Source organism: Trachypithecus francoisi, unplaced genomic scaffold (genome assembly GCF_009764315.1).
Source record: "Trachypithecus francoisi isolate TF-2019V2 unplaced genomic scaffold, Tfra_2.0 Lachesis_group11, whole genome shotgun sequence".
Lineage (NCBI taxonomy): Eukaryota > Metazoa > Chordata > Mammalia > Primates > Cercopithecidae > Trachypithecus > Trachypithecus francoisi.
The window spans coordinates 118,878,506-118,901,624 of record NW_022681456.1 but is presented as its reverse complement, the minus strand read 5'-3'; the positions used below and the strand labels follow the sequence as shown (position 1 = coordinate 118,901,624).

The 23,119-nt window shown below is 43.6% G+C and overlaps 1 protein-coding gene across 2 annotated transcripts; it reads left to right on the top strand.

Moving 5' to 3' along the window:
• The first annotated feature begins 17,302 nt into the window (after positions 1 to 17,302).
• CDKN1B (cyclin dependent kinase inhibitor 1B) lies at positions 17,303 to 22,561 on the top strand. Of its 2 annotated transcripts, none has more exons than XM_033222827.1 (3): positions 17,303 to 18,500; positions 19,035 to 19,164; positions 21,250 to 22,561. In XM_033222827.1, the coding sequence occupies exons 1-2, from the start codon at positions 18,026 to 18,028 to the stop codon at positions 19,154 to 19,156; spliced, it is 597 nt and encodes a 198-aa protein (XP_033078718.1). In that variant the 5' UTR covers positions 17,303 to 18,025; the 3' UTR covers positions 19,157 to 19,164; positions 21,250 to 22,561. The 2 variants fall into 2 exon arrangements, with proteins under 2 accessions (XP_033078718.1, XP_033078717.1); XM_033222826.1 differs by having other exon boundaries at positions 17,303 to 18,524.
• The last annotated feature ends 558 nt before the right edge of the window (positions 22,562 to 23,119 follow it).

The window sequence follows — 23,119 nt, the reverse complement described above, 5'->3', positions numbered from 1 at the left end:
AGTTTAGTATAAAAATAATGTAAAAATCTCAAAGTTTATATTGATTACATGTTGAAGTGTCACTTCAGCATTTCTTTTTACTTTTAGTTTTTTAAAATGTGGCTACTAGAGGCCAGGCACGGTGGTTCATGCCTGTAATCCCAGCAGTTTGGGAGGCCGAGGTGGGTGGATCACAAGGTCAGGAGATCGAGACCATCCTGGCTAACGGGGTGAAACCCCATCTCTACTAAAAATATAAAAATTAACCGGGCGTGGTGGCAGGCGCCTGTAGTGCCAGCTACTCGGGAGGCTGAGGCAGGAGAATGGCATAAACCCAGGAGGCGGAGGCTGCAATGAGCCGAGATCGCACCACTGCACTCCAGCCTGGGTGACAGAGCGAGACTCCATCTCAGAAATGAATAAATAAATAAATAAATGTGGCTACTAGAAAACGTAAATTGTCTAATGTTTCTGTTGGACAGTGCTGCTTTAGTTTCTTGAATCCTAGGGCACATGATTCTTCCTTGGATGTATATGCCCTTGAGGGTATTAATTCCAATTAAGAGCAGTTTCATCAAAATTAAAAATCTGATCGAGAATTTTGCCTTTTTTATCAATCAGTTTTCCCCCAATGGGGCCAAATGGTTTTGCACCTTCATTTAGACTTTGCAGTTTTACCACAGAACTTAATGTTGTAAAAAACTCTTGAAGCCACCAAACAAGCTTCTATTTGCACCAAAGGAAGGCATTCTTACAGAATTTGCTGCTTTTTTTCTTAACATCTTTATATGTTGCTAAGGTTTTCTCTTTAATTGTGAGAAGCTTGTCCCTGCTTGCCCCCAAATGTTAGTGTGCTGGGAAAAATAATGAATGAAGCAATGTAATTTCTGAATTATATTGACATTACCTCTCCATTTGTTGGTTGCCCATTAGCTGATAATGACTATATCTGGCATATAAAGCTTTTATTGGGGGAGATAGGCCTGCCAGTAGACAAAAGGGAGAGAAAATCCTAATCCTATAATTTCAAAGAGTTGGTACCCAATTATGGGATATTTTGGACAGTGTCCTTTCTATTCACCAAGTTAACATTTAGTTAATCGCCCCATTTGATTAACTCAATTACCCCTTTCTCCCAGCTAAAATCCATTGAGTTCTAAAGACCCATTTCAAAGGCCAAGCCAGGTGGCTCATGCCTGTAATTCCAGCACTGTGGGAGGCCAAGGCAGGAGGATCATTTGACTCCAGGAGTTAGAAAGCAGCCAGAGCAACATGGCAAAACCCTGGCTCTACAAAATACGAAAACTTTAGCTGGGTGTGGTGATGCGTGCCTGTAGCCCTAGCTACTTAGGAGCCTGAGATGGCAGGATTGCTTGAGCCTGAAGAAATCATGGCATAATCATGGCACTGCACTCCAGCCTGGTGACAGAGTGAGACCCTGTCTCAAAAAAAAAAATAGACAAAGGCTATCTCTTCAGTAAATCTTTTCCTGATCTCTCTTATAGAACCTTCATAGCATTTTGCTTGTATCATCTTTTTATAGAACACATATTTGGCCTTATGTTTATGTTATTGTCTGATTTTTATATGTAGAATAATATTTTTAATTTGCATATGTAAAATAAAGCTCCTCCCACTGAAGACAGTGATTGTATTTTATTCACTTTTCAAAATTCCTCTGATGAGCAGCCTTATGGTTTGTACAAATTAGGCACACCTAAATATTTGTTGAATTTAATTGTGCTGTACCTTAAAATAATAGATTAATAGAATAGAATAAATAATATATTTCTAAAATATTAATAGAATAATAGAACCTTATTTTATTAGCAATAGAATAACTAGATAGAATATTTCTAAAATTCTAAATACAAGTTGGTATTTGACTCACATCTCTAGTGCTTAAAGTGCAACAAAATATAAAATAGTGTTATAAAGTCAGGCTAAACACGTTAGAGTATGTATTGGCTGTTTTTTTAAAAAATTATCTTAAGTAATTATGATTAAATCCATGGTAAATATAGACCTGTGATAAATCTAGATCCATATAGTGATGACTCATTTTAAAAGACCCTGGTTTTCTGGATCTCCCTTCTCCTTTTACTCATTGCCTTCTCCTTTTCTTCCTCTGTTTCAAACTATGTTTTCATTATTTCTCTGCCTTGATAATCACTCAAAACAAATCAGTAAGGGATATTTAACTGTTAAATCTAAAACATCATAGTCACATTTAAAGTCCTGAGAACGCAGCATTCCTGTCAAATAATGGTCATAATGAACTTAGTAATTATTAACCCTGGCCCTCTAATTACACTATTCTACACCCCAGTGATAAGGGTTTCAAAAAATGATGATTTAATTTTGTTCTGGTCTTTTCACTTGGATGTACAGTATACTGACATGAATCTCATCACGACTGATAAACTGAGCTTGGATAGAAGAGCTGTTAGGATGACTTAGGTGCAAAAGAGAATCTACTGTTTAGGCAGTCAGTATACTGTTTCCTTAAATTTTCTTTTTTTTTTTTTTTTTGAGACGGAGTCTCGCGCTGTCACCCAGGCTGGAGTGCTGTGGCCGGATCTCAGCTCACTGCAAGCTCCGCCTCCCGGGTTCACGCCATTCTCCTGCCTCAGCCTCCCGAGTAGCTGGGACTACAGGCGCCGCCACCTCGCCCGGCTAGTTTTTTGTAGTTTTTAGTAGAGACGGGGTTTCACCGTGTTAGTCAGGATGGTCTCGATCTCCTGACCTTGTGATCCGCCCGTCTCGGCCTCCCAAAGTGCTAGGATTACAGGCTTGAGCCACCGCGCCCGGCCTCCTTAAATTTTCTTTTTTTTTTTTTTTTTTTTTTTTTTTGAGACGGAGTCTCACTGTGTCTCCCAGACTGGAGTGCAGTGGCGCGATCTCAGCTCACTGCACGCTCCACCTCCCAGGTTCACGCCATTCTCCCCTTCTCAGCCTCCCGAGTAGCTGGGACTACAGGCGCATGCCACCACGCCCAGCTAATTTTTTGTACTTTTAGTAGAGACAGCGTTTCATCGTGTTAGCCAGGATGGTCTCAATCTCCCGACCTCGTGATCCACGCACCTTGGCCTCCCAAAGTGCTGGGATTACAGGCGTGAGCCACCATGCCCAGCCTCCTTAAATTTTCCATAATTTATTTCCTTTTTTTGTATGATGTTCCTATGCTTTTCCCACAGAGCTAGGAGCCCCACAAAAATAGAGATTTTGTCTTATTTGCTTCTGGTGCTTGTTTGTCTCTATAACTCCAGCACTCAGCACAATGCCTGACACATTGTAGGTAATAAAGGATACATAATGAATGAAGTACACCTGGGATCAAATATCACATGTTCCAAATGAGCTTGATTGAGGTTAGATTACACTTATATTGGACACAGAAAGGATCTATTACCTAATTTGAACATGCCTCTATGTCTGCAGCATTGGTGGTTGGGTTAGGTCTATTGGTTGTGAGGCACAGTCTCACTTGTTACCACAAGTAATATATGGAGTATGCGTGAGTGCGTGTTCATGTGTGTAAGAGGAATCTTAGCCATACTGCCAAGTCCTAAGGACATGAAAAGCCAAACTATGGGACCTTGAAAGGTTCACAGGTAAATGGTAATCAAAGATTCCCAAGGTCTGTGAATTCTAGACATCTTTGCCATAGAAGGCTATGGGCCCTCGCTCCAGCATATAGTGATTCTGCTGGTCCCTCCATGTCTTCTCAATGCACGTGTCTGTTTTCTTCTTACTGTACTTCCTACTTCTTACTGTACTTCCTAGTTCTAATTCTTGGCTTAGCTAATAACCATTTTCTTTCTTTTGGGTAGAGTGGTGTGTACCAGCCCCATCATAAATCATAGTGCTGAGTCAGGAGCCCAAGCTAGTGGCTTGGAGGTGGAGTACTTTCTCTTGGAAGGGACTATAGACTTTGTAAGTTCCATGACTGCCATGTCTAGGATTCCTAATACCGTGCACTGGGAGCCATCTCTGGGATCTTCACTAGAACCAGCTGTACTTGCCAATCATATCTACTGGGTGCTAATTGCCTACTTTGCAGTTATTTTGTTTAGAGCATTAGAATTAGTCTCAAAAAAAAAAAAAAGAATTAGCCTCATTGGAGGATACAAAAAAGATTAAAGACTATATAGATTTATATCTAAAGTCAAGGTGATTAAGTCATAGAGACAGTGTATGTGTTGGTGTGTATGTGGTGGGGGAAGCACTTTCCGAAAGAGCTATGTTTAGTGGGAAAGGATCAAGTTTAGGTTGTTATCTTGACTTTGCAACCAATCGTGTGTGACTATAGAGAAGTCACCTTTGATCTTTTGTTCTATTTTACTTGTTAAGGGTTGTAATACTTACCTTGACTGAATAGACAACTGTTAAAACACTATCATAAAGCCAGGTGTGGTGGCTCACACCTGTAATCCCAGCACTTTAGGAGGCTGAGATGGGCGGATCATTTGTGGTCAGGAACTTGAGGCCAGCCTGGCCAACATCGTGAAACCCTGCCTCTACTAAAAATACAAAACCTAGCTGGGCGTGGTAGTAAAGGCCTGTAATCCCAGCTACTCGGGAGGCTGATGCAAGAGGATCGCTTGAACCTGAGAGGCAGAGGTTACAGTGAGCCAAGATCGTGCCACTGCACTCCAGCCTCGGCAACAGAGCGAGACTCCGTCTTAGAAAAACAAAAACACAAAAAATACTATCATAAAATAATTGTTAAATTCAGATTATTGTGTGAGGTATGAAAATGATATAAAAATGTTTAATAGGCAAAATCTATGCAAATTTAGAGTTCAATTAAATTTGGTGGGGATTAAAACTTGTGTATGCATTTGGAAAAGTAAATTATAAATACGGTTGTGGTTTGGAATAGCTGTAGGATTAGGGCTGACAGTTCTGGCCTTGTGCTGCCCTCCTGTGCTGTTTAAACAGCACAGCAGGTCAATTACATTCCTGCTTCATGAATGTTCCGAATTGGGGGAGGGTAGTCTATCTCATTACTAACCCTCTTCTGTCCTCCTGTGGCCACAGAGCGCCTAACTATTTGGATGTTTCTGATTCTTCAGTAAAGGAAGGGAAGGAAAACTACTTGGAAGCATTCTAAAGGTCGGACAATCTAATCCTGAGTTATGGAAAAAGGCAACTCATTGCAAATTGAATTTGACATTGGAGATATAATTGATACACAATCTAGAAGATCCTGAGCAGATTATCGAGGTTTGGTGTTTTTCTCCATTATTACAGCATTGGGAAAGGCTTTTTGTCAAGAATAAATAGAAATGCATCTTTTTTTTTTTTTTTTTTGAGATGGAGTCTCGCTCTCTCACCCAGGCTGGAGTGCAGTGGCGCAATCTTGGCGCATGCCTGTAATCCCAGCTACTTGGGAGGTTGAGGCAGGGGAATTGCTTGAACTTGGGAGGCGGAGGTTGCAGTGAGCCGAGATCATGCCATTGCACTCTAGCCTGGGCAACAAGAGCGAAACTCCGTCTCAAGAAAAAAAAAATTGCTGAGAATTTGTAATAAAGCTTTATACTGTTTATTTGGTTAATCAGATAGTCTATTATGGTGGGAACAGAAGATGCTGTTCTATAGTGATTTTCTAAGAACACTCGCCAGTTGAAATGTGGGACTCACAAGTAAAGCTAATTCTTTGCTAATTCTCTTAGCATATCCTGCAAAAGTGGTTACTTTTAAAGATAAGGTCATTTGTCAGCATGGCAATTTTTTTTTTTTTTTTTGAGACAGGATCTTGCTCTGTTGCTCAGGCTGAAGTGCAGTGGCATGTTTACAGCTCACTGCAGCCTTGAACTCCCGGGTTCAAGAGATCCTGTCACCTCAGCCTCCCCAGTAGCTGGGACTACAGGCACACCACATACCCAGCTAATTTTTGTGTTTTTGTAGACACGGGGTTTCACCATGTCTACAAGACCCGGGCTGGTCTTGAACTCCTGGGCTCAAGTGATTCTTCAGCCTCCACCTCCCAAACTGCTGGGATTAGAAACATGCGCCACCAATCCTGGCCAGTATGACAATTTTTTGATGACAGTTAAGAAAAGATATTGAAAGAAACAGTGTAAAACCAGGCCATGAAAGAGTGGAGAAAGACAGTCAATATGTGGCACCTTTTTAATATGCTTGCTTCCCCATCAGCCAGCCCTCACCTTGGCCCCAGCCTGGCCTGTTGCCAGACTGGTTTCCTGATCAGAACCCATCTACCCTCTGCTTAGACTAGGAGTGTGTGTGTATAATTTATTCATGTGGGTATACAGCATGCATACATATGACTTTCACTTTTTAACCCACCCCAGTCGGGCTTTCACATCTTTACCAAGACTCCTCTTATCAAGTCATCAATGACCTCGATGGCCAAATGCAATGGTCAGTTTTCAGTGTTGATCTTACTTGACCTGTCAGCAGCATTTGAATCATTTGTCAGCATGGCAATTTTTTTTTGCTCTCCTTCTTGGAACACTCTCTTCACTTGATCCCTGGGTCACCGCTCTCTTGGCTCTCCTCCACTCTACTGGGGGCTCCTTCCCTATCTCCTTTATCTAGATACTTCTCATCTTGATTTCTAACAGTTGTAGTACCCTAAGGCTAACGGCCTAGGTATTTTCTGTGTCTGAACCCACTCCCTTGGTGATCTTATCTAGTCTCATAGCTTTAATATCATCTAAATGCCAAACATTTCCAAATGTGTATCTCCAGCACAGACCCTTCTACCCTGAATTCCAGACTCATATATCCATCTGCTTACTCAACATCTCCATTTGGATGTCTATGGACATCTCAAACTTAACATGACCAAAACAAAATATGTTCATCTCTCAATCAACCCCATCTCAGCAACTGGTCATACCTTTCTTCAGTTGCTTGGAGTCATCATGAACTCTTTCTCACACACACAGACCATTTCCAAATCTTCAGCAAATCCCATTGGCTGTATCTTCAAAAAAAAACACGATCAACTCTCTACCCTTCTTTTCATGTACACTGCTATCACCCTAGTCTGAGGCCCATGACCTCTTATCTGGATTACTGTATAGGCTACTATGATACATGGTCTCCCTACTTCTCTCTTGCCTCTTTGAAATACTTCTTACTCAGCAAAGTGACAAAAGTTACCCAAAGTCAGATAAAAAAACTCTCTGCTCAAGGACGACGTACTTCAATTGGCATAAAATCCAGTCTTTACCATGGCTTATAAAGTTTACATGATTGGGGTCTCTACTTCCTTCCTCTCTGACTTCATCTCCTACTCCCCAGCCCCCACTCACCATGTTTCCAGCTTACTAGTTCCCTTATAGTCCCTCAACTATCCCAGGCACATTCCTACCTCAGAGCCTCTGGATTTGCTATTTGCTGTGCCTGCAACACAAAATTACATGGTCCATGCTCTCATTCCATTCAGGATTCTACTCAAATATCACTTTATTGAAAAGTTCTTCCTTGTTCATACAGCATCTGCCTTCGTTACCCTCTGTACTCTTAACTAGTTGATTTGTCGTATTAGCACTTACAGCAACATGACATATTATGCTTATTTGTGCATCGTCTGTCTTCCACACTTGAGTGTAAGTTCCGTTTCATGACAGCAGGGACTTTGGCTATCTTTGTTCTCTGCTGTGTCCTCAGAGAGTCTGGCATCTGGTGAGGGTTCATTAAGAATGTAATGAACGAAGAAATGAACAAATATTGATGTGGATAATTATTCCGAGAGTTGGTCAAGAACAGCAAGTGGGTAGTTTCCAGTTTTGTTTTACGTGGAAGTTTGTATAAACTGAAGACTAAGATCAGAATCAGGGAAAATGTTCTCCTTTATGTCTTCTCAATGTAAAAGACAGAATGTAGTTGAATATAGTGGATTGGTAATAAATATGTTTATTATTCCAAATTCCATATTTTATTTACTTATTTTTTTAGGGACAGGTTCTCACTCTGTTGCCCAGGCTGGAGTGCAGTGGTGCCATCATAGCTCACTGCAGGGTCAAACTCCTGGCCTCAAGCGATCCTCCCACCTTGACCTCTCAAAGTGCTGGCATTACAGGCATGAGTCACTGCACCGCGCCCAAATTCCGTATTTTAGTCATACAAGTTGTCCACTTATGTTTTAATGATGGAAATTAGATTATGTGTGTGATCATGAATCCAAGTTTTGCTATTTATTTCCTATTCTTTTTTTTTTTTTTTTTTTTTTTTTTTGAGATATGGCCTTGCTCTGTCACCCAGGCTGGAGTGCAGTGGTGCGATCACAGCTCGCTACAGCCTCGACCTCCCTGGCTCAAGCGATCCTCCCACCTCAGCCTCCTGAGTAGCTGAGACTCCAAGCATGTGCTACCATGCCCAGCTAATTTTTTAATTTTTTGTAGAGATGGGGTCTTGCTATTTGCCCAGGCTGGTCTCAAACTCCTGGGTTCAAACCATCCTCCCACCTTGGCCTATTTCCTATTCTTATGATGCTGGCAATGCTGGTAAGCTTGCATTAGTTCATTACATTTTACTTGGAAATGAAAGTTTTCATTTAAGTAAAATGCCTGATGTATTTTTTTCTTTAAATTCTGACCCCACTAGATTAGTTTTAAACCCTTCTTGAATCTAATTTTTTCAAAGATGCCATTTTTCCAGGCATTTGAATTCCATTTTCTCTAGAGCCTTTGTTTTGTGAATAGTGCATTCTAAGTAAATTAAACCAATGAAGCCTTAGTGATATAACTGCAAACCCATCAAGTCATTGCATCTTCTACAATGGATTCTGGACTCAGCTTAAGTAGGATTAATAGGTACACTAGTCCTAGTGCCTTTTCTGCTCTCTTTTGTGGCGTTGGAACACTCAGTTCTCTATTGCAGGGCTTCATCTGCAAGAGAGGATAATAGCATTTGCCTCACAACTGTGGTCTTATGAGGATCAAATGTGATGACACCAAGGAACCTGCTTTAAAGTATTTAAAGTGGCCGGGTGCGGTGGCTCATGCCTGTAATCCCAGCACTTTGGGAAGCCAAGGCTGGTAGATCACGAGGTCAGGAGTTCAAGACCAGCCTGGCCAAGATGGTGAAACCCCATCTCTACTAAAAATACAAAAATTAGCTGGGCGTGGTGGCGCACACCTGTAATCCCAGTTACTTGGGAGACTGAGGCAGAGAACTGCTTGAACCCAGGAGGCAGAAGTTGCAGTGAGCTGACATCACGCCACTGCACTCCAGACTGGGCAACAAAGCAAGACTCCATCTAAAAAAATAAATAAAAATAAAGTATTGTGTTAATTAGGGATGACTTGGGTTCAACCAACAGAATCTCATAACAAACTAGCTTGGAGCAAAAGGGGGAAAATTACTTTATAAACACAGTGCTGTCCCATAGAACATAAATGTAGGGAGTAATACCTCATGAGCTTCAGGATCCAGAAACTGAAGAGTCTTTGGTTGCTTAAGCCTATCTGTCTTCCTAAAACTACGTGTTCTCTCTTCTCTGCCCCCTTTACACATTGTTTTATTTGTTCTGACACTCTACAGACAGACATTATCTGCATCTTCATCACCACACGGGCTGAAGATAGTGTCCTTTTGTTTTTGAGATAGGGTCTCACTCTGTTGCCCAGGCTGGAGTGCAGTGGCATGATCAGGGCTCACTGCAGCTTTGATCTCCTGGGCTCAAGGAATCCTCCTGCCTCCGCCTGTCATGTAGCTGGGATCACAGGCGTGCACCACCACACCTGGCTCATTTTAAAAAATTTTTTGTAGAGATGCATCTGACTTTGTTGCCCAGGCTGGTTTTGAACTTTGGGATCAAGCAGCCCTCCCACCTCAACCTCCCAAAGTGTTGGGATTATGGGCATGAGCCACCATACTCCACTGAAGACAGTGTTCTTAAAAGGGCATTTTCCATCTCAGGTCTACATTACCTCATTAGTCTCTGTCTTACAATTTGCTAATTGAAGCTTCTCAGACTTGATTCCAAATTTGCAGGAGAAAAATTTTGGCTAGCCAAGTTTAGGTCAAATAACCACCTCCTCTCCCCTTGTCTGATCAACACTGGTAAGGGAATGGGAACAGGGTTTCATAATCTGCTGTCCCCCAGTAGAGGTTATGGGAACAGAGTCTGAGAAGGGAGTACAGGACAATAGAGAAACAATGAGTGTTGCACACCTCAAGTGTGATGTGAAAGAATTAAGAATACCACATGTGGCTGGGTGTGGTGGCTCACACCTGTAATCCCAGCACTTGGGGAGGCCGAGGCGGGCGGATCACCGGAGGTCAGGAGTTCAAGACCAGTCTGGCTAACATGGTGAAACCCTGTTTCTACTAAAAGTACAAAAAATTAGCTGGGCCTGGTGGTGCGCACCTATAATCCCAGCTACTTGGGAGGCTGAGGCAGGAGAATCATTTGAACCTGGGAGGCAGATGTTGCAGTGAGCCAAGATCACGCCATTGCACACCAGCTTGGGTAACAACAGTGGAACTCCGTCTCCGGAAAAGAAAAAATAAAAAAGAATACCACATGCATCCTTATTTCTGTACCCATGTAACTGTTAATCTACTCAGGATCCAACCTGGCCATATGATTAATTGCACATTTGTAAATATGGATAGGTGTCAGAGAGCCCCACCAATCATAATATCCCTTCACATTTTGTGTCAGATGCATGTCTCCAGTATTGTCTCTTTTGCCCTCTTTTTATTTTTGTTACAGACAGAGTCTCCCCCTATTGCCCAGGCTAGAGTGCAGTGGTACACTGTAACATTGAACTCCTGGGCTCAAATGGTCCTTCTGTCTCAGCCTTCCAAGTAGCTGGGACTACAAGTGCGCAACGCTGTGCCCAGCTGTTTTTTAAAAAATTTTTTGTAGAGACAGGGTCTTGCTAATTCAAGACCAGGCTGGTCTTGAATCCCTGGCCTCAATTAATCCTCCTGCCTCAACCTCCCAAAGTGCTGGGATTACAAACATGACCCACTGTGCCTGGCCTTCTGTTGCCCTCTTAAGGGACATATCTTTTCATTCTTTCTTTTCCCTGGGGATTAAGTTAATGTCAATGCTTATACTGACTGTGATAAACCAAATTCTTCACCTTCCCTATTCCCTATCTCCCAAACTGTTCCATATGCATTAGTTAGGACTGACTGTAAAATGCTATAAAAAATGAGCCAGGTATGGTAGCTCATGCCTGTAATCCCAGCATTTTGGGAGGCTGAGGCAGGCAGATCACGAGGTCAGGAGATTGAGACCATCCTGGCAAACATGGTGAAACCTCGTCTCTACTGAAAATACAAAAATCAGCTGGGTGTGGTGGCACGTACCTGCAATCCCAGCTACTTGGGAGGCTGAGGCAGAAGAATTACTTGAACCTACCTGGGAAGTGGAGGTTGCAGTGAGCTGAGATCGCGCCACTGCACTCCAGCCTGGCGACAGAATGAGACTCCATCTCAAGAAAAAAGAAGACCCAAAATGTAATGGTTCAACAAAATAAAGACTTATTTTTTCTCCCAAATCAGGTCAGGGACCCAAGTTGAAGGTGGCTCTGTCATCTTCAACATGTGGCTTCCAAGGTTGCTCTAGTATTCACCTTTCCAGCCCATGAGAAAGGGGAAAGAAAATGGCGGATTCTGAGGGGGTCACATGACAGGTTTTATGCACTAGGCCTGGAAGACACATACCACCTTTGCTTACATTCTATTGGAAAATATTTCATCATAAAGCCACACCTAATTGCAAAGGAGACTGGGGAATTTCATGTTGCTGGGCAGTTGTGTGCTCAGTTATAATTCTGCTACTGGGAAAGAAGGCAACAATGGATTTTGATGGACTGGATCCGTCAGTACCTTGAGAGACTGAGGTAGGAGGATAACTTGAACCCAAGAGTTCAAGGTTATAGTCTCTCCTACATTCTCCTTCTCTGTTACCTCGGTTAATGGCATTATTCTCTCAAATACCCAAGCTTGAGTCCTTAAATTCGTCCTCCCTTTCTCCATCTCTCTCAATCCTCTTATCTGTTCCAACTACCTAAGTCACCCTGCATTTGTTCCTTGCCTTCCATTTCCTCTATAGCACGACTTAAATCCATTGTATCTGTTGTTTGAATAACTCATCATCCTCCAAAATTACCTCCCTGTGTCAGTCTCTCCAGGCTCATCACAGCCATTCTCTACTCTGCCATCAGACGCTACTTCCAAACACAAAGATCTGCTTGTCCAAGACAGCCTGGGCCCCTTAACAGACACCTCCCCACTCACAGTCAACGCTGGAAGTACCATATAAAAAGCATCTGCAGCTACATCTTTGCGGCTCAGGAGATTATGGCAGACTGCCTCCTGCCTTTTCTGCCAAGCCATGTCCTCCTGGGCTCAGGGTTCTCTGTCTCACACTTGAACTCTGCCCATCTCCCCACATCCCTCTGGATGAACACCACAGTGGGACTGTCTGCCCAGCTTTTCATTTAGCCCTGTCCCTAGACACTGTCTTTCATATCACCCACAGCCCCATCTTCAGCAGGTCACCCCATCTCACAAATCCAAACTCCAGAGCTCCAACCCAGGCCCAGGGCCCAGGTTTGCTTTTGTTCAGGAGGCAAGTTGGGACACTGATCGTTCTCTTCACTAAAAGCTCCATGAGTTCGCAGTACTTACTCAGCAACAGATTTTTTAGCATGCCATCCATGGCCAACCACTGTCTGATCCCATCCCCACTTATCACCCCATCCTTATAATCATCTTGACATTTTCTTATTCTTCAAGATCTGACTCATATATCACTTCTTCCATGAGGCCTTCCTCTTTCTCCTTGCTTTGCACTTCATAGCATCATGTTTTTCTATGTATTGCTTTCTACCTCTAGTTTATTTGAGACAATGTCTTGCTCTATCACCCAGGCTGGAGTGCAATGGCATGATCATAGCTCACTGCAGCCTCGACCTGGGCTCAAGTGGTCCTCCCACCTCTGCTTTCTGAGTTGCTGGGGCTACAGGTGCAGGCCACCATGCCTGGTTCCTACCTCTGGTTTTTGTGCACATGGTATGTACTCCCCACAGGCTAGGACTGTGACAAACATTTCTTCACTTCCCACACTGCTGAGAATAATGTCTTGGACAATACCTTACACATGGTATTGAGCACTGTTTAAAACCTACTAATGCCCCAGTGGCTTTCCATATCACCAGGTCAATAATAAAAGCCCTACCTATGCCTACCTGGTCCTATCTGATCTGATGTGCTTTTTTTTTTTTTTTTAAGACAGTCTCGCTCTGTCTCTCCCAGACTGGAGTGCAATGGCACGATCTTGGCTCACTATAATCTCCGCCTCCCAGGTTCAAGCAATTCTCCTGCCTCAGCCTCCCAACTAGCTGGGATTACAGGCATGTGCCATCATGCCCAGCTAATTTTTGTATTATTAGAAGAGACAGGGTTTCGCTGTGTTGGCCAGGCTGGTCTTGAACTCCTGACCTCAAGTGATCCACCCACCTTGGCCTTCCAAAGTGCTGGGATGATAGGCGTGAGCCACCGCGCCCGGCCCTGATGCTCCTGTTACCACGCCCGACTTGCTCCGCCCTATCCACTGTGGGCCTCTCTGCTGTTGCTTGAACACATTAGGCAAGATCCCACCTCAGAGACACTTCCTTTGCTCTTCCCTTTACTGGGATGCTCTTTCCCCAGATAGCTGTATGGCTGGCTACTCTCTCAGGTCTTCAGGGCTTCTCTCAAAGGCCGTCCTTTTTTTAAAAAAATTAATTAATTAATTAATTAATTTTTGTGAGATGGAGTCTCACTCTGTCATCCAGACTGGTGTGCAGTGGCAAGATCTTGGCTCACTGAGACCTCCTCTTCCTGGGTTCACGTCATTATCCTGCCTCAGCCTCCTGAGTAGCTGGGATTACGGGCCTGCACTACCATGCCCAGCTAATTTTTCTATTTGTAGTAGAGATGAGTTTCACCATGTTGGCCAGACTGGCCTTGAACTCCTGACATCAAGTGATCCGCCTGCCTCTGCCTCCCAAAGTGCTGGGATTACAGGTGTGAACCACCGCGCCTGGCTTGAAAGGCCACTTTCTCCATGAGGCCTTCCCTGTCCACTTATTCACATGGTGATCCTCGAAACACTCCCTTTCCCTCCCCACTGCCTATTGTTTCTCCATAGCATTTGTCATCTCCTTACACAGTATATATTTCTTTCATGTGCTGTGTTCATTTTCTGTCTCCCCTCCCCCTTTTGGAATGTCAGCATCATTCTAGTTTAAATCTGTTTGTTTACTTCTGTGTTCCCAGAACCTAAGGATAATGTCTGGCATAGAGGAGGCACTCAACAAATATTTGTTGAAAGAAAGAAAGAATAAGCAAATTAATAGAAGGTGCTCTGTAAATATTTGTGAAATTGAATTAAAAGTGTCAGAAAGAGATGGCTGTGAAATTCCCAAAGTCTAAAAGTATGTGAGCTTAGAAGAATGGTGGAGTTGAGTGCTGCCTCATTATAAACATCCTCGAGGAAGGACTGAAACTGTGTGCTTGCAGTGGGAGGGGCAGCTGGGCAAGGAACCGTGAACCTTCGCGAAACATTTGGGGTTCCAGTGAGAGCGCTGCATCTGGGAGCTGGCGATGCAGGCGGCTTGCTCATCCACCCAATCTGAACACTTGTCTATGACACAGGTGTTTTCTCTTAAGTTATTTTGGTCTTTGCCTCTCTCCTCAGCTTGTGAAAGTTACAGAAATCTGGGATGGCTTATGGGACGCTTCTCAGCCCTAAGTAGGAAAACAGCAGTGAAAATGGCAACCAAAACATCACGCAGGACTTGGGGTCTTGGGGAAACAGCTCACTTTAGAGCAGTGCAGTGTAGAGCTTTCCGTCTTCTACCAGGGTCCACCTTTAACACTTTATCTGAAATTTTCCCCCTTGGCTTACTCGCTTGCAGCTGCCCACTTTGCAGGAGGATGGCGCTCTGATCTCTATGCTCCCTGTTCCTTCGGGGACTCCATAGTATTTTTTTTCACGCTTCGTCACTACTACAGCAGACGCCTGCATTCTCATTATTTGCTGTACAGATCTCTGGTGCCTTGACTGTAAACAAAACACTTTAGATCATTGTGAGGTCGATGTAAGCACAGCCTTTCTGCTGGCAGCCAGACCTCTTAAGGTGGCATGACTGTGACTTGCTTACTTTTCGAGATTAACAACAACAAAAAAGCGACAAAATAGTTCTCCTACATTTGAAAGATTCAGCATGTAAAGGGCATCGAAGTGTTCATTTTCTACTTCCATATGAGACATGAATTCCACGAGTAAAATCAAACTTCTGTGGCAAGGTGAAATACTCTAGAATGTCTCCATTTACATATGTGTGGTAGTTTGGGTGTTTATGCATGTGGATAGATGCATGTATATAGAGTTCCTGTGTTGTCTAGCAATTGTTTTAAAATTTGGACAATTATCTAATTTCGGGGATAAGGTATAAATTATGGTAGGGAGCCCTACCCCAATTTTCCTGTCCCTTCTCCCCTAGTCTTCAGACCAATAAATTGACAGCCTTAAAAGTAGCAAAAATAAAGAGGATGAGACCTCTTGCTTGATCCTAGGTGAATTCTTTTCTGTCAGTTAGGTAGGAAGTCCTGACTTGAAAACTAGTTCTGGGCACTGCCTCCTTTACTCTCTCTGGATATCACCCCTGTCCTTCTAGAGCCTATATTTTAGTTGAACTAGTGGATGGTGATACCAAAGGCTCATGACAGCTGCATTTAAATATCAGTGACCACAGGCCACATCAAGGAAACATCTGCAGGCAACCCAGGGCCTGGGAAGGAGCCATTTTGAGTCACTTGTAAGACAGCAGGACCTGCAGACTATAGCACAATCAAACCCAGATAAAACCCTGAACCAGTGAGAACCATTAGGAAGGAAAGGAACAGAAAATGAACCAACTTGAGTGTTACGAGACCTGCATCTAGTCCTGACTCCGGTACCAACCGAATGTATGTCCCTGGACAGGAAACCTCTCTGAGTCTCAATTTCCTCCGTGGTAAAAAGGAGAGGGTTAAACCACAGGGTCCCGAAGGTCCCTTCCAGCTGTCACATTCTGGAGTGTATGAGATGAGGTAGGCACACAAAGTGGACAAACAAGATGTGGCTAAGAAAACAAGCGACACATCAAGCTCATCTGTAGCATAGGTGCATAAGAAAACTTTGCTGCTGTTTAAGATTAGAAAGGAAGGTTGGTTTCCAGTAACATGCATTAACTTTGGCTCAAACCAAGATGATGGGTACTGGGCTTGGGGGTGGGGAGGCAGTTGAAGATCCATTGAGCTCTGTCTCAGGGCAGCCCTGCTCATCGTCCTACTTTACTTTCCACCATGGTGCTCAAGCCCACACTGAGAAATTTCCAGTTGCAAAAGGGAGAAGAGAAACGCTGGAATGAATACTAGCATCGGACGTTAGGACATAGTTGTTGTGGTTTTAAAAATCATTTCATCATCTGGAGTTTGACTCCGAGGGGAGTCTTTTCACCCTTCAGCCCTCTGAAAGCATTCACTAGCATCTGAATATTGTTCTGAGTTTATTGGAGCAGTGAAATCTGGTGAGAGAGAAGGGTGGAGGAAGGAAGGAGCTGTTGTATTTGGCGGCTGGACTCAGGTTGAGGAAACTGCTACAATCCCGGGAAAGAACAGAAAAGTAGAAAGAGACGAGTTCCCACACGCAGCCAATGTCCATGGCCTTAACTGTGCTTGGGAAGCAAGATCCTGGGCCAGGGGTGTACCCTCGTTTTTCAAAACTAAATGTGTCTGAGACAGCCACAAAGTGTATTAAGGGACTTGAGAGACTACTTGAGCTTTTTTTAAATCTTGAGTTCTTTTCTTATTTTCATTGAGTGAGAGCTTGAGTTCATGATAAGTGCCGCGTCTACTCCTGGCTAATTTCTGAAAGACAGACATTCGCCTTGGCTTCTTCCCTAGGCCCCCAGCCTCCCCAGGGATGGCAGAAACTTCTGTGTTAAGGCTGAGCGAACCATTGCCCACCGCCTCCACCCACCCCCAGCTAAGGCACGCCGGCAGGGGGGGCGCCCAGCCCCCCAGCAAACGCTCCGCGGCCTCCCCCGCAGACCGCGAGGTGGGGGCCATCGGGGAGGGCCGAGCTGGGGGCAGCTCGCCACCCGGGCTCCAAGCGAGCTGCCGGCGATCTTCGTGGTCCTCTGGTCCGGGCCCCGGCTTCCCCCGCGAGGAGCGGGAGGGAGGTCGGGGCTTAGGCGTCCCTGCACACCCGCCAGTGCAGCGCCGGGCCCCGAACCCCAGGCCCCGCCCCAGGTTCCCGGCCGTTTGGCTAGTTTGTTTGTCTTAATTTTAATTTCTCCGAGGCCAGCCAGAGCAGGTTTGTTGGCAGCACTACCCCTCCAGCAGTCACGCGACCAGCCAATCTCCCGGCGGCGCTCGGGGAGGCGGCGCGCTCGGGAACGCGGGGAGGCGGCGGAGCCGAGCCGGGGCCACCTTAAGGCCGCGCTCGCCAGCCTCGGCGGGGCGGCTCCCGGCGCTGCAACCAATGGATCTCCTCCTCTGTTTAAATAGACTCGCCGTGTCAATCATTTTCTTCTTCGTCAGCCTCCCTTCCACCGCCATATTGGGCCACTAAAAAAAGGGGGCTCGTCTTTTCGGGGTGTTTTTCTCCCCCTCCCCTGTCCTGTCCCTGCTTGCTCACGGTTCCGCGACTCCGACGCCGGCAAGGTTTGGAGAGCGGCTGGGTTTGCGGGACCTGCGGGCTTGTACCCGCCCGGACTCGGACGGGCTTTGCCACCCTCTCCGCTTGCCTGGACCCCTCCCCTCCCCGCCCTCCCGCTCGCCAGTCCATTTGATCAGCGGAGATTCTCGGCGGCCGGGCCGGGGCTTCCCCGCAGCCCCTGCGCGCTCCTAGAGTTCGGGCCGTAGCTTGTCGGGGTCTGTGTCTTTTGGCTCCGAGGCCAGTCGCTGGGCTTCCGAGAGGGGTTCGGGCTGCGTAGGGGCGTTTTGTTTTGTTCGGTTTTGTTTTGTTTTTTTGAGAGTGCGAGAGAGGCGGTGGTGCAGACCCGGGAGAAAGATGTCAAACGTGCGAGTGTCTAACGGGAGCCCTAGCCTAGAGCGGATGGACGCCAGGCAGGCGGAGCACCCCAAGCCCTCGGCCTGCAGGAACCTCTTCGGCCCGGTGGACCACGAAGAGTTAACCCGGGACTTGGAGAAGCACTGCAGAGACATGGAAGAGGCGAGCCAGCGCAAGTGGAATTTCGATTTTCAGAATCACAGACCCCTAGAGGGCAAGTACGAGTGGCAGGAGGTGGAGAAGGGCAGCTTGCCTGAGTTCTATTATAGACCCCCGCGGCCCCCCAAAGGCGCCTGCAAGGTGCCGGCGCAGGAGAGCCAGGATGTCAGCGGGAGCCGCCCGGCGGCGCCTTTAATTGGGGCTCCGGCTAACCCTGAGGACACGCATTTGGTAGACCCAAAGACTGATCCGTCGGACAGCCAGACGGGGTTAGCGGAACAGTGCGCAGGAATAAGGAAGCGACCTGCAACCGACGGTAATGACCCGTTCCCAACTGACGGTAATGAGCCCTTCCCAACCACAGAATGGCTGTGTCTGGGGCCCCGCTTTGCCTGCTGGAGGGTGCTAACCTTAGCTTGCTTTTCGGTGTATTGTGATTTAGCTTTGGGAGAGCGAACTTTATTGGTCTTAGGTGTTCAGTGCTACCTGGCCCACTGCTTGTCTGTGACTTTTAAGTCAGAAACTGGAAATGGTAAGATCCGATAATTTCCCTAACTTAAGACATCGCGGTCCCTCCCACTAGCAACCCCTAGGTATGTGACAAAGTTGGGATGTTTATCAACGGTCCGCCTCCTGGCTAGGGAGAGAGCTCTGGGGCGGAGAATGCACTTTCTTCTTTTTGAAAACAACCTCATTTTGTGCCCTTAAAGGCTACTGAGGATGACGGATCATGGATTGTGGGTGGAGGTAGTGGGTTTTTCATCCCCTGACTATTGGGCCAACTTCTGCCAGCCATTGTTTTTTCTAATAAAGATTGTGTGTTCTTTTTAAAAATTTCCCCTGCTCTTAGATTCTTCCACTCAAAACAAAAGAGCCAACAGAACAGAAGAAAATGTTTCAGACGGTTCCCCAAATGCCGGTTCTGTGGAGCAGACGCCCAAGAAGCCTGGCCTCAGAAGACGTCAAACGTAAACAGCTAGGTGGGTTGATCACTAAAGGAGCACGTACTGAAACCCGGGGCCTTCAGACCTCACGATACCTGATCTTGCTGATTGCTGGCAGATTACAATCTTGTGGGGTTTTGTTTTGTTTATACTTCGTGAGGTCAAAAAAGTAGCAATGGGAAGGCTGGGGATACTGTAATTCCTCAGAGTTTCTATGCCCAGAGATACTTTCTCTTGAAACAGTAGACCAGAGCAACTAGTAACCAAGGCCCCATCGGGTAAGAAGGTCATTTCCCTGTGAGTCCCACTAAAACATGTTGGGAACAATAGGTTCTTCGCCCATCCAAACAAGAATTGGGGTACTCCCTCAGTCCCACTTCATGAGAATTCATTTCCCAGAGATTCAGCTTGAGTCACTAACAGATTTTGAGCCATACATGGAAAAATGGCAAGTACATGATTAAGTTTCAATTTTAAGGGGGAATGTTTGGTAGCAATTGCTCACCTTTGGTTATGCAAGGGATTACAGATGTCAGTGGGTGGTATGTTGTGTTCTTTGATATTTTCATAAACTGTCACTTTCCTTGTTTGCTCCTAAGTTTGGAGAGAGAAGGAACTAGTATTTGCAAAAACCAAAATGGAAAGATAAAAAAAATTACTAAAGTTTCTACAGAATTTCTGGTAACACTGAAGTTGCAAAGCAGAAGTTAAATTAACTCTCGTCAGTAAGCAATCCAGGAACACGTCAGCCAGTGTATGCTAATTGTGCCGTAACAGGGTGATTTGGATATTTGTAGGGGAAATGGGTAGTAAATATCAAGACTGGTGACCGCAGGTCAGCCCAGCACAAAGGAAGTGGAGATTTTTCCATGCACAAGAATCTGATCACTGTAAATAGCTAATTTGAATAATTCAGTCCCCAAATGTACATGGATTGGCTATTCATAATGATCGAACTACATATATTAATAGTTTGTTAGCTTCTTATAGACCAAGACTGACCTCTTTATTTTCTAAGGCACACACGTAGCTTAGCATATGAGGCGATCTTAATAAATATTGATGTTAACTTTTTAAATCCTCATTTATAAAAATTTTTAAACAACAGGGATTACGGTGGGATTCAGGTTTGTTGTGTCTTTACATTGTATATGTGACTTTACATATTTTATATTTTTCAGAGCTTATACAAAACGGCACTATAGAACCTCTATTTTATAGCAGCATGTGAAGTGGGAAAATCAGGTGAAAATTTCCCTGAAGCAACCATAACACACGCAGCCCTTGTTGGTTTGTGACTTGTGGCCTAGCTCATCAGATGAGCCACGAGAATCAGACCTGGATTTTGATCTGGCCCCGTTTTGACATGCAGAGAGGCATTTGTAGCATTTAGTAATATTGCTAGTTCAAAGAATACTAGAAATATTAGTAAGAACCTATTCAAAAGTATTCATAATATTTTCTGCATATGAAAAATTAGAATATTTTGAAAATGATGTTAATAAAATTTTCTTCTGGAAGGCCCTTACAATTTTTATTTCCAATCGTTTTTCAAATTTAGAAAATTTAATCTGTCACAGGAATAGAGAAAAAAATCTAAATTTTAAAAAAATTTAGAAAATGTTTACTCTTAAGTATTACAGTTTCCTAATTTTCCTATTTATTTCCCACTTGTCTTTGACCTAGATTCTTTAGACTAGGGTTTCTCAACCTCTGCACTACTGACATTTTGGGCCGAATAATTCTTTGTTGTAGGAGGCTGTCCTGTGTGTTGTAGATTGTTGGCATTAGCCCTGGCCTTTCCCACTAGATGCCAGCAGCATCCTCCTCCCACAGTGTGACAACCTAAAATGTCTCCAGACATTGCCAAATGTTCCCTGGGGGGCGGGGGCACCATTGCCCACTGTTAAGAACCACTGCTCTAGACAAAAGAACACAGCACAGAAGAGAGGAAAAAAATCCAGTTAAGAGAATGTTAGGTGGAGATGACTGTAGTCATCAAACTTTTTTCCCCATTAAGTATTTCCAAGCTAACATAGTGACAAAATAATTCCTCTACTCTATTGGTAACATTACTCTAGTGCTTTTCCTTTAATTTTTCCGTTTTGTTTTCTTTTGCAGAATTAAGAATATGTTTCCTTGTTTATCAGATACATCTTGATCTTGATGAAGCAAGGAAGATACACATGAAAATTTTAAAAATACATATCGTTGACTTCATGGAATGGACATCCTGTATAAGCACTGAAAAGCAACAATAACACTAAAATTTTAGGCACTCTTAAATGATCTGCCTCTAAAAGCGTTGGATGTAGCATTATGCAATTAGGTTTTTCCTTATTTGCTTCATTGTACTACCTGTGTATATAGTTTTACTTTTTATGTAGCACATAAACTTTGGGGAAGGGAGGGCAGGGTGGGGCTGAGTAACTGACATGGAGGGGGATATGAAGAGCTTGCTTTGATTTACAGCAAGTAGATAAATATTTGACTTTCATGAAGAGAAGCAATTTTGGGAAAGGTTTTGAATTGTTTTCTTTAAAGATGTAATGTCCCTTTCAGTGACGGCTGACACTTCATTTTAAAAATCACAAAAATTTGAACACTGGCTAAAGACAATTGCTATTGTTTATTCTCATTTGGGAGATCTGGTGATCTTCCAAGTTATCTTAAAAGGTTGTTAAATAGCTGCATATGGCTTTTTTAAAAAAGCAACAAAAACCTATCCTCAGTGCCCTCCCCAATCTCTCTTAAAGTTGGAATTTACCAGTTAATCAGCAGAATGGTAATCACTCCAGGTAGTTTGGGGCAAAAATCCGAGGTGCTTGGGAGTTTTCAGTGTTAAGAATTGACCATCTGCTTTTATTAAATTTGTTGACAAAGTTTCTTCATTTTCTTTTCACTTTGGGCTGTGTAAACACAGTCAAAATAATTCTAAATCCATCGGTATTTTTAAAGATCTGTAAGTAACTTCACATTAAAAAATGAAATATTTTTTAATTTAAAGCTTCTTTGTCCAGTTATCCAAAGGAAAGTGTTATTTTTAAAGGAAGGTTCATGTAGAGAAAAGCACACTTGTAGGATAAGTGAAATGGATACTACATCTTTAAACAGTATTTCATTGCCTGTGTATGGAAAAACCTTTTGAAGTGTACCTGTGTACATAACTCTGTAAAAACACTGAAAAATTATACTAACTTATTTATGTTAAAAGATTTTTTTTAATCTAGACAATATACAAGCCAAAGTGGCATGTTTTGTGCATTTGTAAATGCTGTATTGGGTAGAATAGGTTTTTCCCCTCTTTTGTTAAATAATATGGCTATGCTTAAAAGATTGCATACTGAGCCAAGTATAATTTTTTGTAATGTGTGAAAAAGATGCCAATTATTGTTATACATTAAGCAGTCAATAAAGAAAACTTCCATAGCTATTCATTGAGTCAAATTGTAATGTGCTTTACCAAACGAGGTATTTGACTTGGCATTCTAGTCATGTTTAAACAAATGTAAATGTGAAATGGCAAATATCTAGGTAATTCAGGCCCACAACTCAGATGATGTTTTATGTAGTCTGAATGTAGTTAGCAGTATTTTCCACCTAGCTCTGTGTGGGTGGACAAAACTTTAGAAGGTGAAAATGGAAAAGCTATATTTTCATATGAATAAGATAGTCAAAATCTGCATTAGTAAAAATATTTATGTCTTCTAGGATATGAATGTGTCAGAACCCAAAAATCCTTACATAAGTGTAGACTGACACACATGCAGGATTGAAAATGAAAGTAACATGGTGACTTCTCTAAATTCTGTATTTACACATGAGAAGTGTGAGGAATTAAAGCAGTTGTTTGGACCATCTAATGTATAAATCTTGTTTAAAATATTCAAACATATGGGCCCTCAAGAAATTGGTGTGCACTCTAGGTAGCTATTTTTGAAATTTAACTGGTCATATAAGAACTATTTTAATTTCTAAATACCCTTGTTAA